The sequence below is a fragment of the Cetorhinus maximus genome, chromosome 10, assembly GCF_964194155.1.
Source record: "Cetorhinus maximus chromosome 10, sCetMax3.hap1.1, whole genome shotgun sequence".
Lineage (NCBI taxonomy): Eukaryota > Metazoa > Chordata > Chondrichthyes > Lamniformes > Cetorhinidae > Cetorhinus > Cetorhinus maximus.
The window spans coordinates 11,776,006-11,795,341 of NC_135888.1; the positions used below are offsets into that span (position 1 = coordinate 11,776,006).

Consider the following 19,336-nt stretch of genomic DNA (forward strand, 5'->3'; position numbering starts at 1 on the left):
GGTTTCAGGACAGCAGTGCTGTATCAGCCCCCTAGCACCACTGAGAATCAGTTGCTAACCACAGGCAGACCCAATCAATTGGAGGGCAGCTCGTAAAGAAAATGGACAAGATAGTTCTTTTATTCTGCAAGTACAGCAAGTGGCAGAAGAATCATATACCTGTATTATCAGGTGCACCTTTATAATATAAAGTGCGCTTAAAATACCTACTGAAAATGAAGTTAACTGACATTAAAATGCAAACTCTATGTGGTGGGAAATCTCTTCTGCACAGTTTGGAATTTTTAAAATATTTGTTCATGGGATGTGGTTAAGCCAGCATTTATTGCCCATCCCTAATTGTCCTTGAGCAGCTCGTGGTGAGCTGCCCTCTTGAACTGCTGCGGTCCATGTGGTGTAGGAACACCCACAGTATTATTTGGAAGGGAGTTCCAGAATTTTGACTCAGCGACAGTGAAGGTCAGCAATATAGTTCCAAGTCAGGATGGTATGTAACTTGGAAGGAAATTGGCAGATGGGGTGGTGTTCCCATGCATCTGCTGCCCTTGTCCTTCTAGGTGGTAGAGATTGGGGTTTTAGTATCATAGAACTGCTATCTACATCCATGGGTAGATGGTGGTGCACTGGTAATGTCACTGGACTGGTACTCCAGAGGCCTAGGTTAATACTCTCGGGACCTGCATTCAAATCCCACCATGGTGGAACTGGTGGAATTTAAATTCAAATAAATATGGAATATAAAGCTAGTCTCAGTAATAGTGACCTCAAAATTATCAGCCATTGTCATAAAAACCCACCTGTTCTGGCCTACATGTGACTCCAGATCCACAGCAATGTGGTTGACTCTTAACTGCCCTCTGAAATGGCTGAGCAAGCCACTCAATTTATGAGTAACAAATCTAGCCTTGCCAGCAACGCCCACATCCCATAAAAGAATAAATAATTCTACAAAAAGTGCTGGCACCATACATGTTTCCCTGACTTCTTGAATGCACTCAGAAAATTAATCCCTATATTTAACCATCAGCTTGAACTGGTATCATGGTGAAATGTTAGAGATTAATTGGACATTTATGGCATTTACCAATATAATATAAAATCATAAAAAATCATTCGTTACCCAATACACAGAAAAGTCAAGCTCCTGCTTGCAGTATTTCACTAAGTGGATACATTCAGCTCAGGATTACATCTTAAGAAAATAGATTTCACTCCATTGGAACTCCTGGTCCTGCTAACTATCCCATTGACACTGGGTCACAACAATTACGTTAACTGTCAAACCTCATACATGATAAGTTGGATGAGATACCAGAGGACTTTCACTGCACATGTAAAATCCTAGAGTCTGAAATTCAAAATTATGCAGAACTTTTATCTGTTGAAGTGCAGCCTTGTTATTATTTTGCAATTTCTATATTATGTCAAAATTCGGTCATTGGCTAAGCCAAGACGAAGATTGGATCTCTGAAACAGTGGTTGAAGCAGATAATGCAGGGTTAGAAATATACAGAGCAGTTTTGCAATGGTACCGCAGGTAATTCCTGATCTGCAGAGTGGCAGAGACCGATCAAGGTATAGCTACCAGTGTCTGATGGAGAAACAGCACCAGTTAGGAATGTAAACAATGGGCTGATAATGCCAAGATGGGTGCACCATATTATTGGGAATGCAGCTAAAGTCTTCAATCTATTAATGAGTCTGTGTGCATGACTCATAAAGGATGTCAAACATATTTAAATTAGGGCCATCCCAAAACATTTTAAAAACAATTTTAAGAGAGGCGTCGAGTCATTTAAAATTATTTTCCAGGACATCACCGTTGTAATAATGGACTGCAAAAATTCCAAGCTTCAGTGACAACTTTGTACAAGTTTACAGCCTATTTCATCAACAGCTCTATGTTTGATTGCAAGGAAACAAGAGACTCACTTTTGGATTCAAGCCCTGAAGGGTGGACATATTGGTCCAATTACTTTGTACATTTTAACATGCTGAGCATCTGATTATGCTCATACCTAAATGCATTCACTTTCTGCTGCAGTCCAGGTTTGCTCTGCATGATGCAGCCTCAGGAAGTTATTCGAATTATGAAGCTGTACTTTGGCAGCAGGCCTGCGTTTATCTAGAATCAGCTTTTCACAGCTTACATTGAGAAACCAGAGGGGATTTGAAACAAATAATAAGGAAAGGCCTTCATTTTGAGTTCCACCTTGGAATAACAACAATAGTGATTTTAAAAATTGCAGCGTGCAACTTAAATCACTTTTTCATAGAACTGTCACCTCACAAGTGCAAGTCAAGTTTGTTTCAGGCAACATAGTGAGGCTGGCATGGCCACACGTTCTGTTCTGCTCCACTGTGCATTTCCTAATGTTGACCAACTGGTTTCTAGGAGCTTCATATTTTCACAAAGGAAAACAAGGCATGTAACCTGTTCCATATCCACATATTGTTGCTCATCAGTGCCACTGAACTGAATACACTATTACGGTGATTAAAATGTGACCTGAAACTTCAAATATTACATGTAAAATGTGTTCAGTTAGTACCTGTATTTCCAGGCTGTACAAAGAAACATGTGCATTGTATAATTGGAATTCATTAATTTTATCAAATTAAAGCAATTCTGAAATCCAAAACCACATAATAATGAAATGCAGATGACCACTGCATGCAGGCAGACTTAATCCTCTACTAGTGACCTGGTGTGTGATTGGTGGTTTGCAGAACTGATTCTGTGTTTGTCTGAACTTAATCAGTTTAACAGCGTAGCCAATCCACTGTTCTGTATGTACTTCAAAGCAAGCACGCCAGCATAACTCAGCAAAAAGAAAACCATAAACAGCCTTGTCTGCTTTTGTTTCAAATTTCCGGTGTTTGCCGATTTTTATTTTTATTACTTAAGTCCTTCCAGCTCAGGTCCTAATCTGACTCTGGAGCAAATCGACGCCACCAAGTGCGAGACCATGAGCTGATTTCCCTCCCGGAATGGGAATCAGAGGTCAGGGCTGTTTCCGGGTACTGAACCTGCCCCTAGGGGCAAGTCATTCACTGTAATTTTCACGGGGGGGCAGCCCCTCAATTCACTTGGAGAGAGGTTTGCTGCATTTTCTCTCAAAGTTCGAGAGCCAATTAGAGGCCCTCCAGCGTTAGAGGAGCGGCAGGCTGCAGTAGAGGATATGTAACCAGGAGGGGACTGAGATAGAGGGGCCCTGACTCCAGCTTTTTCAAATCTAGATTAAAAAATGGCTTTTGCAGTCAGGCGGCTACAGGGGGAAAAGGGGGTGAATTCCTCTGTAGGCCACACCCAAGCAGGTAGGGAGAGCCTCTGGGTATGCCTGGAGTGCTGGTCCCCTGGTTTACCGCTGGGAAGCCGCCACCGCCACTTGCAGAACCTCGATGACTGGCAAAATCCCAAATAGCCTCCTTTAATTGGACTCCAGTGGCTCTTCATGAGCTGGACAGGCAAGTGGGTAGTCCTGCTGCCCTCTGATCTCATCCTCAAAAATGGCCCAGAGGTAGGGTGGAAGCGGGGAGCCGACGCACAGTGTCTATTTTTAGTTCTCGCCCATCTCTGGTCCTGGCCCTGGCCCCAGCAGTGGTCAAAAATCCAGCTCCATTTGTCTCACACCACCTGGGTTTTTGCACCAGATTTACTAGTACCAGAGCTACATTCTAACTACTGAACTTCGGATGAAATTTAACACAGAGGAGTGTGAGTTGGCGCATTTTGGCAGAATGGATAGGGAGAGGCGAAAAGGCTTAATGGCCAGGATATTGCCGTCAGCGTGCAGGGGCGGGCCCGACACGCCCACGCGCAAAGTGACCCAAGATGACGTGCGTGCGTCCCGACCTCATCTCAACCTTTCGTTTGGCGGGTGTGCACTGGAGGCGGCTGCGTGCCGGCCGAGCTGTCAACAGCCTATTCAGGCCATTAAAAAAGTAATTACCCCTATTAACAACGCTACCCGTCCAATCTTAAGGTTGGCGGGAAGGCAAAGAGCCCAATCGGCCTTCGCGTTTTCCAGGAAACCTCATCCACGGGCAGGATGAGCTTTCCTAAAGGTTTAATAAAATACATTAGTTAATTTTGCTACATTGACAAACATGCCCCAGCTCATGTGGCACTGTCACATGAGGGACATGTCTGAATAATTTTTCTCTTTATTTATTATAAAAGTTTTATTACGTACTTCAGGGAGATTGCTGCGCTCTTTCGCGCAAATGTGCGAAAGAGCGCAGGCCCCGACTCTCCCTCCTCTTTCCCGCCTGCACAGGTAGCGCTGAGCGCTCGGGAACGCACATTTAGGCCCGCCCACGTAAAATGGCAGGGAGCAGCCGATTGCGGGCGGCAATCAGCTCCACGCCCACCCCCACCCAGCCCGCTTGTCATAGGTAAGATGCAGCCCAATGTTACAGTTCCAGAGTGTGCAGAGGGACCTGAGAGTTCATGTGCATACATCTTTGAAGGTGTTAGGATACATTGAGCCATAACCTCTGAGCTCCCCACCATCGGATTTGGGGGGTACTCCAAAGATGTACTGGGGAATCCCTCTCAGAGGTTCCCAGGTAAGGGTTTGCATGGCAATTGCCCAGAAGTGCACACTTCCTCTGGACAATTGCACTAAGAACCATCCGAAAATATGGTTTAAATGGCAAATTTCGGATGGTTCCACCAGGGTTACACCAATAGTTGCTCAGAAAAATTTAGGTGAAGTAAAGCCTCTTCTAACTTCTGGGTAATTATTGTAAAGGCCCAGGTTGACCCCATGGGACTCCCCACACACCCCCGAAAACCCCCATGGGACTCCCCCAACCCCTCCCAATCTCCGCCTCCCGACACCCCTCACCACCCCACAGTCCACCCCCTCTCTGAACCTTGGACCCCCTCCACCCAACCCCTGAATCTCGGACACCCCCCCACCTCCCCCCAGACCCCAACCCCCACAGACATCTCATCCCCCGCCACCCCCCACCTCTGACCAGCCTTCCCAACCCCCCCCGACCTCAGACCGTCCCTCCACAACCCACCCCATCCGGATCTCGGTCCTCCCCAGACTTCCAGCTCCCCCACTAGCCCTCAGACCCCTGCTCCCCGCAGACTCCCCACTCCCCCCCACCACCGGGACTTCTGATATCCCCTGGACCTCCGAACAACACTCCCCACCCCACAAGTCCTATCCACTCACCTTAGACACTTACCTTCTCCTTGGCCTGTCAATTTCCCTGCTTTATGGTAGCAAGTGCTGTAAAAAAGGGGCGTGACCTCCTTGAATCTGTCCGAGCTGCACTTTGCTGGGGCCTGCGAGGAGTCTTTTGATGCAGACCCCAAGCAGCTCCGATGAACAGAAGGATCAGCGTAACTTAAGAGCAGGTAAGTATGCACTTATTTCTTCTAATTCCTGTGGGCCAGCACTTTCTGACGCTAGTCACAAGTTACGGCCCATCGAAAGAATGACTGGCAAAGCATATGGGATCTTGGACTTTGTAAACAGAGGTATGAGTACAAAAGCAGGAAGTTATGCTGAACCTTTCTGAAACTCTGATTAGGCCATAACCAATGTGTCCAGTTCACACTTTAGGAAGGATGTGAGGGTGGAGGGGAGATTTTCAAGAATGGTTTCATGGATGAGGGAATTTAGCTACAAGGTTAGTTTGTAGAAGCTGGGATTGTTTTGCTTGGAACAAAGATGATTGTGGGGAGATCTGAAAGAGGTGTACAAGATTATGACAGGTTTAGATAAGTTAGACAAAGAGAAGCTGTTCCCATTAGCTCACTGTACAAGGACTAGGGCCAAAGCTTTAAGGTTTTGTAAGAGATATAGAGGGGATGTATCTCTTATGCAGTGAGTAGAAAAGACCTACTTATGATGGAAGTGGAGACATCAATGATTTCAAAAGGAAACTGGAGAGGCACTTGAAGGAAATAAACTTGCAGGGCTATGGGAATAGAGCGGGGAATGGGACTGACTGGATTGCTCTACAAAGAGAGCCGGCATGGGCTTGGTGGGCCAAATGGCCTTCTTCTTTGCCATTATGACGTTATTCCTTTGGAGTGGACATCCCCGTTCCTGATGTCAGGTTGAATCCATGGCATGTCAAGGGGATCTCCAGCAAGAGTGCTGTCATCAAACAGGGCTAACAGCCAATCTCATTGTAGTATTCTCAAAGACAGAAAACAAGGAAGTAAAAATCACAAATCCCTTCATTTTTTTTATTTTTACATTATACAGATGGCGAAATAAATGATTGGGATATACACATGGGATTAAGGTAGAAACTAAAATAACATAAATAAACATTAAACAATTTTAAAAAGTGTGAAATTTCTTATTACAGGTACAGGTTGAGTATCCTTTACCCGAAACCCTCAGGGCCGACTGTATTTCAGATAATTTTAGTTTTCGGATACCGCATATAAACTGACATTACAATAGCCTAAGCCTAGGTTAGCTATAGTCTAAAGTAAATAAAATGGCTAGAAAGGTAAGATGCATCACTGAATAATAAATTCAGGGTACCTGAAAAAGTTTCTTTTTGACATGTTCACAATAAAAATCAGTGCTGACAAACAACTAGACATCTTGCGCTAAAGGTTGATGAGGTTAAAAAAAGTGCAGTTTTTGGATGTGTTCGTTTTTGGATTTACGGATAAAGAATACTCGACCCGTATAATGGAAATATTTGACATCCAACAAATTAAAAGTACTCTTTCAGGGCCAGTGAGGCTGTTTAGCAGTAATTATGAACTTGGCATGACATTAAAAACCTAGTTAGGCTTAATTCAAGAAGGTGTAACTTTTTCAAGGGTTTGTACAGCAATATGAAGAGTGGAAGTTCTTGTTAATTCAAAGATTTCTAAATCATTATATTCTGGAGGAACCTCAACAGCACACCCTCTTAAGTGTAAAAATCTCTGATAGCAAGTCTGGGATTTAGCCATCTAACTGCACATGTGTGAATTCCAAAAGTTGCATCAGTTTCAGAGGAATAATGATGGTGAACTGATAGTTCTGCCATCATTATTAATGCAAAATTTGGGCCAATATAAAATATTAGTCACCAGACAACCAAAATACACAAGCATGTATAGAGCTTCTCTATTAAAAAGTATAATGCAAGGCACAACCAACAGTAGAACTCTAGTGTCCAGCAGCTCTTCACTTTACACCATCTGAGTCAAAAGGGAAGGTCCACCATAATGGTAGTTATTTATGTTAGCTGCCAACCGTGCTTTTCCTCTAGAAACAACAACAGTATTTACATATGTAAAAGATCTCTGATCTCAAAGGATAGAGAAGGAATACGAACACAAAGCAATGGAGGAAACAGAGAAATAGGGAGAATCACAGCATGGTTGAAGAGGGGAATTATCTGAGTCACTTACTATTTACAACTGTTTCTATTCCTTGTATGGAAATGCATAAACCAGTTTTAAGTAAAACACTTTAAGATAAAGTCTGGAACACTGCTCTGTGTAAAGCTCATTAAAGAAGCAACACTATTTGATACTCAAAACAGATCTTTAAAAGGCAGCAACATATTTGAACCTTACAGTTTTTTTTTACCTTATTTGGCTGTACTGCACGCCGTAGATTTTCCATCCACTTATCTCTTTCTGCTACTGAACGACATGAAAAGCACTTGCTGCCTGTTGAAGTTGTCACCTGCATAGAGGATAAATTAATTTCACAGGATTATTTTAATTTAATTTTTCTGAATTTGTCTTCTACATAACCTGTCAGTAAGCTCTTATTATGAATCTTCAAACAGTGTTTTCATCTGATGTGATAAACATGGCCAACCCAGCTGCCCACATCGTTGTGTCATATAAATCACAAAGATTTCAGGTTCATTCTGTAACAAAAGTTAATGGGTCTCAGCTGGGAGTGAGAGGGGTGACAGAAGAGAGGAGAGCTGGTTGCAGAAGCCCTTGGCTTGAGAAGTGAATAGCATAGGTTCCTCCTCCTGAGGAACTCCTGCTGAAAGGAGTGTATATACACACTGGTGAAGACAAACTCAGGCTTAGCTGAGATGCCCGAGATCAAAAAACAGTTATTTACAGATGAATAATTGCCACTTGGGCTAAGTATTGGAAGACGAATGCTAATCTAGGAAGGCAGTTGACAGCTTCAGGAGAAACAACCCACAGAGTTGAGTGTGCAGCATATTGCTCTATAGACAGCAACTGTCACTTTGGTTACCTAGATAGATTTCTAATACTGAATGTGTTATTTCATAATGACACCAAAAGCATGAGTGTGATTTCAAAGGTAGTAGGGAATTTTTATTTTGAAGTATTTCCTTTATCTCCGTCATCCTGTAATTAAATACAGTGCCATGCTGATTAATGAGCCAGCCTTTATTTTAAATTAAACAATATGAAATTCACATTTCAATGATCTGCAGCTCCACTAAAGTACTGTTAAATGTTATATAAAAATGGAGGTGGAGGATATTACATATCCATACATTAAGACAAGTTGAAAAAATACAATAAATAATGCATCATGAATCTGTGTAATACTGCAATTGTATTTAATAAGTCCACATAAAGCATGTTGAAAATAATGAACAATAAATCTTTTGCATCTATCTGCTGCATGATCATGGCAGGAACGTCATAAGGCAATGTCAATTCTTGTCATTCTCCAAAATGTGTGGCTGCTACAAACCGCCATTTGAGGAAATCGATAGCTTCACTTCAGTTAGTCTGTGATCTGCAGACCTTTGTTTTTTTTATACACATATACTGTTCCTGTTTTTGAGGCCAGTATGAGATTTGGTTGAGTGCAGACTCTGTGAATGCAATTAACACACTGCCATAATAGGAGGACGTAACATGGGCGACCTGGGATGCTTATTAATGCACACACAATGTTATAATGCATTACCATAGTCAACTATGATAAAAATGGTCTGATGGGCATAATCGGGACTGAACAAAAGTGTGTAAGCAAGAAATTAAGGTCAGCCCCAGGCTATTTTACATGTTTTTCTTGATTAATGAGAGAGCTTCAACAGTGGATTGACTTATGAGAATTGAATATTAACAAGTATTACTGAACTTCATTTCTTATATTGCACATAACCACTACTCACTTAATCCTCACTTTGAGAAGCTCTAATTATCCAATGAATTTGCTACAATATCAAACAATTAGGCTTAATGCATGATTGGCATTATACCAGGAGATCCTAACAATTACCAACTTCAACGAGCATTATTTTTAATAAGCTCTGGCTCAGCTCTCGATCAATGAGCTGCCTGTCAGGGTTCAATGGGTGCTGGTAGTTCACTAAAATAATGCAGGTGGGGCCGGACCTTGCAAAGAATTTGGGCCTCTCGCTTTTATTCGTATTCATTTATGGGATATGGTGCACTACTGCCAAGGCTGTCATTTACTGCTTATCCCTAATTGCTCTTGAAGTGGTGGTGAGCCGCCTTCTCGAGTACAAACGAGTGGCTTGCTTGGCAATTTTGGAGGGCAGTTAGGAGTCAACCAAATTGCTGAAGGTTTGGAGTTACACATATGCCAGAACAGGGAAGGACATCAGATTTCCTTCCCCAAAGGACATTAATGAACCAGGTGAGTTTTTACAACACGATTACCATTACTGGTACTAGTTTTTTATTCCAGAATTATTTAATTAATTGAATTTAAATTCCCCAGCTGTTATCCAGGTGCCTCCAGATTAGTAGTCTAGATCTCTGGATTACTAACCCAGTAAGATAACCACTATGCTACCATTCCCTATCAGCTCCATCATGCAGGCAGTGTTACCAAATCCACCCATTGCTTTTGTGTCCAACCAGGAATTAACCCCCAGTATTTTTAACATTACTGTGCTCCTTCAGGGCTGTACTGGAGTGTCTGAAATATTCTAAAAGTCACATCAATTCAAATTTTAAAATTCTACTGCACAGAATCATATTATTTGTAAATAGTCAATCACAGGGGTTATAGTCCAGGAGTCATTTAACACATCCCCATCTAGCTCTTCTGATGGAATAATCTACTATAATCCCACTTACCTGTTCCTTTCCCAATAAAACCTACCCTGTTTAGTATATAGATGCTGTCTTCAGTGCCATTTATTATCTTCCACTTCCCTCAAGATCAAAGCCCTTTTTAATCATCTTTCTACACGTGTAATACAATTTTAGGCTGCCTGATTAAAGAGCAGGATCTTGAAATCTTTTGAGATGTGTGGGTGAGGTATCAGATGGCCTCTGGTCCCTGTAGGCTCACATCCCAGAAAGAGTAACTGCCTCCAGCAAAGAAGACTATCTTGATGCAAAAAAGCCCCAACTGCTGCAACTAGTTAAAGTTCACACATCTTCCGCCACAGCAATATAGTAATATTACAAAACAGTTTAACTCATTTTCCAGGGTTACAGGATCTGCAGCACATTCATACAAATGGTTTATAATTCGTTAATTGTCATTGGGATGTGTGGTATGCGAAACACCTAATTGCAAAAGAACCGACAGCAACATGAGGAAAAGCTTTTTCACACTGAGTGGCTGGGATCTGGACTGCACTGCCGGAGGACTGTGGGAGGCGGATTCAATTGTGGCTTTCAAAAGGGAACTGCATAAGCACCTGAAGAGAAAAGATTTGCAGGGCTATGGGGAAATGGCAGTCGAATATGACTAGCTGAGTTGCACAGAGTGTCTGCATGGACATGACGGGCCAAGTGGCCTCTTCTGTGCTCTGACCATTATATGATTCTATGCTCGGTTGACTCTACCCATTGCTATTTATGATTTATCACACGGGAATTTTTATTAATTACGCTGTCCTATTTTTTATTTGCTGTCTGATTTTAAATGTATCAGTATCCTTCATTCAATTTTTTGAAAGAATCCTACAGCACAAGCGGTTAGTAATTGCTTCTTGGGTGGAATTGTCCCAGATTTGCACTAAGTACGGTAGCAGGCAGGAAAAAGAACGTTTTACCCACCGACTGCAATAGTGACTTTTCACGCCGTATCATCCCAATCCTGCCTCATTAATCATGCATTCCTGGGAAACATGCTGTTTAGATGGTGGGTGGGCTCTCATTCGCCCGCCATGCCATCAACTCGCCGCTTCCTCATGCTGGGCCCCATATTTAAAGTGCAGCCGCGCGCACTCCTCTCAGTGCTTCCAGCCCAGAGCTGCTGCACAGAATGCATGGCCCCATAAGACAAGACTGCAGCCCCCCCCGAATCAGTGATACATCCCTGGAACGACTTCTGTACACCGTTGGAGCCTGCCGCGATGTCCTCTAGCCCCGCTTTGGCCGCAGGAGGCCCAACAGTCTCACCACTCCAGCTTGGGAGGCAGTGGCAGAGGTGGTCAGTGCTAATGCTGCACAAAAGAGGTTTGCCATCCAGTGCAGAAAAGAGATGAATGATCGCATCCATGCCACCAGGTTAAGGCAACCATCTCATCACTCTAAACTCACACACTCACAAGGCCATCATATACTCATCTCACTCATTGCCAGCTCAAGGGACATCACCACTCTCACACGCACCAACTGGCCTCATCTCCTCTGGAGACTGCCTCCTCAGCACTCACTTTCTTGAGGCCACTTGCACAGATCTGATACAGACATATGTCCCCACACAGACTCTGGGATACCCCCTTTCCCCCGGTAATGCCCTGGCCCTGAAGCCTCTTCCTTTGCTGGAGGCCACTTCTCCCCCTTCCCCAAGCAAACCATAGGCAAGCAACCATCGAAAAGCCACACCCGCCTGACAGCTGGTCTCGTAAGTAGAGACCTGCCCGTGAGCCCCCCTAAATGTGATGTGTTGCCGGAGAAGCCTGACACTGATAACCGCAAGTGCTGCCCGAAACAAGGTAGGCAAACAAGCCTCAAAGACCCGAGTGAAGTGCAGCTCGCTAAGTGTGTGTTGCTTATGTTCAGTTGTGATGGCGTTGGCTTGATGTGCTCGGATGATCCAGTGTGGGGGAATGATTTTGGCAAGCTGGACTTATAATGATATGCAGATTTATTACAATGAAGTTCCTGATATGTGGCAGCGGGGAATGCTGCCTGCCATTGAAGGGTGGAGCAGCTGATTGCAAACTGGTTTCACGATGTTGTGAAACTGTTTTTTGGCCTTCCCGCCATATTGTCTGCTCATGCCCTCCATGATGCCCGACACCAGCGGGCATAGAAAATTCCACCCCTTGTGTCTTCCATGAGGTTCACAAATGATAAGTTTGATGAGTAAACAAAATAAGTTGGACCAACCCAAAGCAAGATCTCTATTTTCAATCACTATAAAAATATTAAAACGGCTTACAATTCAAAATATCTATGTCAATGTCATTTGAAAAGTATCACTACTTTACCAAGACTGGGGAAATGCAGTTTCCTTATTAATTAAGGTGCTAAAAGGGAAAAAGATGCTCTCCTCAGAGACTCCTAATATAGCAGCAAAGTCTCCAAGAAATAAGTGGGAACAGCCCGAGCTTCACCTGGAGTTAGTTACAACATCTACCAAAAATAATTAATATGCAATGGTTTCATTATCAATGACCTACAAGAATGATATCCCCCAAATTGAAATAAAATTGAACACTGGTATAAAGGAATATCAGGATTACAATCTGATATGTCACAAGAACATTCAACATTTAGGTGCAAATATGTTATTTCATTCATCATTTTCTCATCTCTCTTATGATGTGCTTGAAGGTAGAAACTCCTTTTGGGGGAAAAGGTCCATAAATGGCAGCAATTCCCAGTACTTTTAGTAAGGACTTGGGGGGGAGGTAGGTTATCAGGTAGTAACCAGGAACAGGTGTCCTGGCTGACCTTTGTCCTTGCTGCTCTAGGGGCACTAAATCTAACTTTCTACCCCCAATGCTGCTCTGGCTGATAGACAGTAAAAGCTAGGGGTTAAACCAGTATCTTTCCAGTCAGTATGGTTCAGTCTCACATATGGTAAAGGATAATTTTTGTGAAATGCTACTTCAATGATGGACGAAAGAAAAAAATCTCAATAATTCACAGTGGGAGTCCTAATATTATTTAGATTAAATATTTGCACATTAATTGATCTTGCAAAACCTAGAATACAGAAACGCTAAAGAAATGTTCCCGATCTGGTGCAAATTATCTGACTTTTTAAGCAAAGGAACTACAAATTAAACAATGGATGTGAGGAGATGCATTAAATATTTGCATAAATTAATACATCACTGTGGAATTATGGGCTACATTCCAGTGCAGATTGTTTTGAGATTGTTTTTAAGGTAGCATAGTGTGCATGAGAGATGTAACTGCTAAACATATATTTCAATATAATTTAATATTTAAATTAAATTGGCTAAATATATGAACAGACACTCCTGAAAAGATGTTGAGTTGAACCTTTTTTTCAACCAGCTGACTACTAACACAAAAGATTATTATTTTTCCCACATGCATATACATAGATAAGATATATGTTAACAAACTTTCCATAGTTTAATTTATTTTGCAAATGAACTAAGGGCATATAGTTGTGGCCTAGTACCCGAATTATTCATGACTGATTCTGAGTCACACTGTTAGGTAAGTGATCTTTGGTGGCCTGACTTTCAAATCCTTGCTGCAGGGGGATTGCTTTATCAGTTCTCGACTCCTAGTCCACTGCTGGGTGGAGCTTCAGATGTTATCAAGTCATTCAAATGAGTCTGGAAATGAAAAATATTTAAACTGTGCCACATGACAGCATAGGAGGATTGGGATTGTTGCCAGCTGTGGAGAAGTGCAAAGTCTGGATTTCCCACTCCCAGGAAGATAGAAAGCCTCAAAAAGGGGAAAAGAAAGTTCATATTCAACGTAGCAGTTGAGAATTACATCTTGGTATTACTGAGAAACAAAGAGCAAGAGAAAGAGTATTTTAAGGTGACATTCTCTTTTATTTGCACAGTCAAGAGTCAGGAGAGGATTTTCTGTAACAATTACTACCTATAATGTTCAGCTAACCAGTAGTATGAGGCGCAGAAACTCATTTCGCTCTCGTTTCTGAATTGAATAGGACATTATATGCCTCTGTCTCCTCCATCCTAATCTCCAACAAGTGTGAAGAGCTCATTGTATCAAGATTGAGGCCACCTGATGAGCTGCCTGTCTCTTCCCTCCCTTTCCCTAGCCCAACATGCCAAAGTTCCCCTAAGGCTTCCCACTGCCCTAGCGCTGAACATCATCTTTGTCTAATTTCTGACCTATCTCCCTCCAGTTAATCTTTTATCTCCCTTCATGCTGTATGGTCTACTCCTGCTCTTATTTCTTAAGCACTCTCTGAGCTCATCTTGTCTATGAGACCCAGCTCCTGTTCCCCCACCCTTATTCTTAATAAACTGCTGACCACCTAACTTCCTTTCCTGGCTCCCATCCTAGTTGATATTGTCGATGGTTTCCTCTCCTCAGGTACCATCCTCTCCTTCAAATGTTCTGTTGTCACCCCATCAAGAAAAACCGCTTGACCCCTCTCGTCCTTGCAAACTATCATCCTATTTCCAATCACTCTTTCCTCTACTTGTACATGTCACCTCCCAAATCTGTGTCCATCTTTCCTGGAACTCTGTGCTTTGAATCCTTCCAATCAGATTTCTGTGCCGCCACATTACCAAATGGCTCTTATCAAAATAAAAAATGGCATCAAATGTGACTGCGCCAAAGATAAACTATCCTATCTCATTCTTCTTGACCTGTCTGCAGCCTTTGACATGATTCATTACATCCTCTTCCAACGTCTCTCCACCCCATAGGGCTGCAGTTGTCCGGTTCCATTCTTAACTATTTTAATAGTAGCCAGAAAATCACCTACAATGGCTTCTCTTCCAGCTCTCACATCATTACCTCTGATGCCCCAAAGCATCTATCCCTTTTCCTCCCCTTTTGCTCATCTAAATGCTGCCTGACGACATCATCTGAAAACACAATGTTAATTTTTACATGTACACTGACAACACCCAGCTCTAACTCATCACCACCTCTCCTTGACCCCCTTCACTGTCTCCAAATGTAAGGCTGCTTGTCTGACATCTGGCACCAGATGAGCAAAAAATTTCCTCCAACTAAATATTGGGCAGACTGAGGCCATTGTCTTTAGACCCTGTCACAACAGTTCCCTAGAAACTGATTCCATCCCTCTTCGCTTTCAATTGTCTGAGATTGAATCAGACTATTCATGACCTTGGTGTTATATTTGACCACGAGTTGAGTTTCCAACCATATATCTATGAAACTAAGACAGCCTTGGTTTCCAATTTTGTAACACTGACAGACCCTGTCCCTGGCACAGCTCATCTGCTGCTGAACCTCTCAACCACACTTTTGTTATATCTTATTTGACCCTGACCTTGTCTTTAAACCACATAACCAACCCATTACATCTCTGCTTATTTCATCATCTGTAGCATCACTTGCTTCTGTTACCTCAACCCTGTTGTCATAGAAATCCTCATCCACACTCCTTTGTTACCTTCAGACTCAACTTCTCCAACACTCTCCTCACAAGGTCCAAACTACATAAACTCCAATATAATATAAAAGCAAAATACTGCAGAAGCTAGAAATCTGAAACAAAAACTCAGCAGGTCTGACAGCATCTGTGGAGAGAGCAAAACAAAGTTTTGAGTCCGTTAAGGCCCTTCTTCAGATTGTCCAAAACTGCATTGTTGGTTCTCTATCTCACATTATAAGTAATATACTTGATTATTCATCATTAGAAACTGTTTGCAGGTTATCTGCAGCAGATGATGTGAATCTGGAAGTTACCATTACCGCTATCAGTGGATGAATGTTTATGTTGTGTGGTATTCCTTTGTCTGCTGATATTTTACTGAAAAGTTCATCCAAACTCGTCTGTAAAATATCAGTTGGAGGAACGTTGCACGAAACCATTAAATTCTCATGCGTCAATATTGACAGCTGTAATTTCTGACCTGTGGCTTGAAGCTGCAGAGAACTTTCTGTTCTTAGCATTCTAAGGGTTCTATGTACTTGAAAAAGGCAGCTAGAAAGACTTTACCTTTCATAAGGCTGAATGTTTAACAAATCTCTTTGCAGCTGCAATAAAAGCTTACAGAAATAGAGATTAAGGAGGGAGTAGTAATTAGAAATCAGTCTCCCATGATAAAGCCCTTTTGAATAAGATTGGATGTCAATTTCACTGACTGTAGGATTGTTACTTCACATGTGTGGAGTTCAAAAATGAGAAGTCAGTGGTGCGAAATGACACCTGATGGCTTTGCAGCAGTGCATGGTGTTCCACAATGAATCCTTAGGATTGCACAAGGAGATCCCTGCTCACTGAATAAGCAACGTTTCTCAGCAGCGGCAGCAGGCTCCTTTCACTCATGTGAAAGATCTTAACTGGAGTTGTGAGTCTTTGGAGCTTATGGAATAACTATAACTCATCATCACTGACAAGACATCCTCTATTTAGCACAATTTGTCAAAGGATGAGTGCAATTTAACCACATCCCTATCCCAAACATGAGGCCCTGCTACATTGTGTGACTTTTCTTATTCATTCACAGGATGTGGGCTTCGCTGGCTGGGCCAGCATTTATTGCCCATCCCCAGTTGCCCTTGAGGTGGTGGTGAGCTGCCTTCTTGAACCGGTGTAGTCCATGTGCTGTTAGGAAGGGGGTTCCAGGATTTTGACCCAGCGACAGTGAAGGAATGGATATATTTGCAAGTCAGGATGGTGAGTGACTTGGAAGGGAACTTCCAGGTGGTGGTATTCCCATCTATTTGCTGCCCTTGTCCTTGGCAGGGGTCATGGGTTTGGAAGGTGCTGTCCAAGGGGCCTTGGTGAATTCCTGCAGTGCATCTTGTAGATGATACACACTGCTGCTACTGTGAGTCGGTGGTGGAGGAAGGGAATTTTTGTGGATGTGGTACCAATCAAGCGGATTGTTTTGTCCTGGACAGGGTCCAGCTTCTTCAGTGTTTTAGGAGTTGCACTCATCCAGGCAAGTGGAGAATATTCCATCACACCCCTGACTTGTGCCTTGAAGATGCAGGACAGGCTTTGGGGAGTCAGGAGGCGAGTTACTCGTTGCACGATTCCTAGTCTCTGACCTGCTCTTATAGCCACAGTATTTATGTGGCTAGTCCAGTTCAGTTTCTGGTCAATGGTAGCCCCCAGGATGTTCATAGTGGGGGATTCAGTGATGATAATGCCATTAAACATCAAGGGGGGATGGTTGGATTTTCTCTTCTTGGAGATGGTCATTGCCTGACACTTGTGTGGCGTGAATGTTACTTGCCACTTGTCAACCCAAGCCTGGATATCATCCAGGTCTTGCTGCATTTGGACATGGACTGCTTCATTATCTGAGTCGTCGCGAATGGTGAACATTGTGCAATCAACGAACATCCCCACGTCTTATCTTATGATGGAAGGAAGGTCATTGATGAAACAGCTGAAGATGGTTGGGCCTAGGACACTACCTTGAGGAACTCCTGCAGTGATGTCCTGGAGCTGAGATGACTGACCTCCAACAACCATAGCCACCTTCCTTTATGCTAGGTATGACTCCAACCAGCGGAGAGTTTTCCCCCGATTCCCATTGACTCCAATTTTGCTAGGGCTCCTTGGTGCCACACTTGGTCAAATGCTGCCTTGATGTCAAGGGCAGTCACTCTCACCTCACCTCGGGAGTTCAGCTATTTTGTCCATGTTTGAATCAAGGCTGTAACAAGGTCAGAAGCTGAGTGGCCCTGACAGAACCCAAACTGGGCATCAGTGAGCAGATTATTGCTAAGCAAGTGCATTGATAGCACTGTTGATGATCCCTTCCATTACTTTACTGATGATGGAGAGTAGACTGATGGGGCGGTAATTGGCTGGGTTGGATTTGTCCTGCTTTCTGTGTACAGGACATACCTGGGCAATTTCAGACATAGCCGGATTGATGCCAGTGTTGTAGCTGTACTGGAACAACTTGGCTAGGGGCGTAGCAAGTTCTGGAGCACAAGTCTTCAAAATTATTGCCGGAATGTTGTCAGGGCCCATAGTCTTTTGCAGCCTCCAGTGCCTTCAGCCATTTCTTGATATCATGTGGAGTAAACTGAATTGGCTGAAGACTGGCATCTGTGATGCTGGGGACCTCCGGAGGCCGAGATGGTTCATCTAACTTGGCACTTCTGGCTGAAGATTGTTACGAATGCTTCAGCCTTATCTTTTGCACTGCTGGGCTCCTCCATCATTGAGGAGCCATCTCCTCCACTACGTTGTTTAATTGTCCACCACCATTCACGACTGGATGTGGCAGGACTGCAGAGCTTAGGTCTGATCCGTTGGTTGTGGGATCGCTTAGCTCTGTCCATCACTTGTTGCTTATGCTGTTTGGCATGCAAGTAGTCCTGTTTTATAGCTTTACCAGGTTGACATCTCATTTTTAGGTATGCCTGGTGCTGCTCTTTGCATGCCCTCCTGCATTCTTCATGGAACCAGGGTTGATCCCCTGGCTTGATGATAATGGTAGAGTGGGGGATATGCCGGGCCATGAGGTTACAGATTCCGTTCAAGTATAATTCTGCTGCTGCTGATGGCCCACCATGCCTCATGGATGCCCAGTCTTGAGTTACTAGATCTATTCGAAATCTATCCCATTTAGCACAGTGGTAGTGCCACATAACACGACTAATAGGCAAAATCCTTGTCCTCATTTTTAAATCCATCCATAGCCTTAATCCACCCTGTAATCTCAACCTTGTCTAGTCTTGTGCCCCTCATGCACTCTTCAGTCCTTCAAGATTCTGAGTATGGTCTTGGCCTTCTGTGCATCTTCCCCCCTACCCCCCACCTGCAACACCTCTCACTTTGCCCCACTTTTGCAGAGCCTTCAACCTCCTTGGTTTCACTCTGCCTAAAGCACTCTGCCAATCTCCTTTGATCTCTAGTTTTAAAAGCCTGCTTGAAACCTACCTTTCAATCTACTCTCCTAACACTTCGAACATGGCCCAGCATCTGTTCCTTTTTATTTTCACTGTAAAAGAGCAAGTTTTTTTTTAAATGTTGAAGATTCTGTGTTTTGCTGTTTGGTTCAATTAGCCACTTGATAAACTAGGTTATTGCTGCGCAAATACTAAAAGTCACCTAATGACTAGTAGGTGAAAATACTACTTGATGGTGCCTCCCTGCTTACCTCAAAACAGTAGTCTTGTCCCAGAATACTGCTGTGAACAGATTTAATCATTACTTCTTCCTCCATACTGAGATCCAGTGCCTCCACAGCACTACTAGGACTGAGCAAAGACTCGTGCGAACGTGATTCTTTCAACCTCGGCATTAGACGTGATCTGTAAGAGATAGCAAAGAAAGAA

At 43.2% G+C, this 19,336-nt stretch overlaps 1 protein-coding gene across 5 annotated transcripts in view; it reads right to left on the minus strand.

The window, feature by feature from the left end:
* LOC144685445 (disabled homolog 2-interacting protein-like) overlaps positions 1 to 19,336 on the minus strand; it is a 794,163-nt gene that overhangs the window by 95,712 nt on the left and 679,115 nt on the right. For all 5 annotated transcript variants that reach the window (XM_078549951.1, XM_078549953.1, XM_078549952.1 and 2 more), the window contains 2 exons: positions 19,159 to 19,312; positions 7,572 to 7,670 (listed from right to left, as the gene is read on the minus strand). In XM_078549951.1, coding sequence (XP_078406077.1) covers positions 7,572 to 7,670; positions 19,159 to 19,312 — 253 coding nt within the window. The remainder of the gene's footprint in view (positions 1 to 7,571; positions 7,671 to 19,158; positions 19,313 to 19,336) is intronic.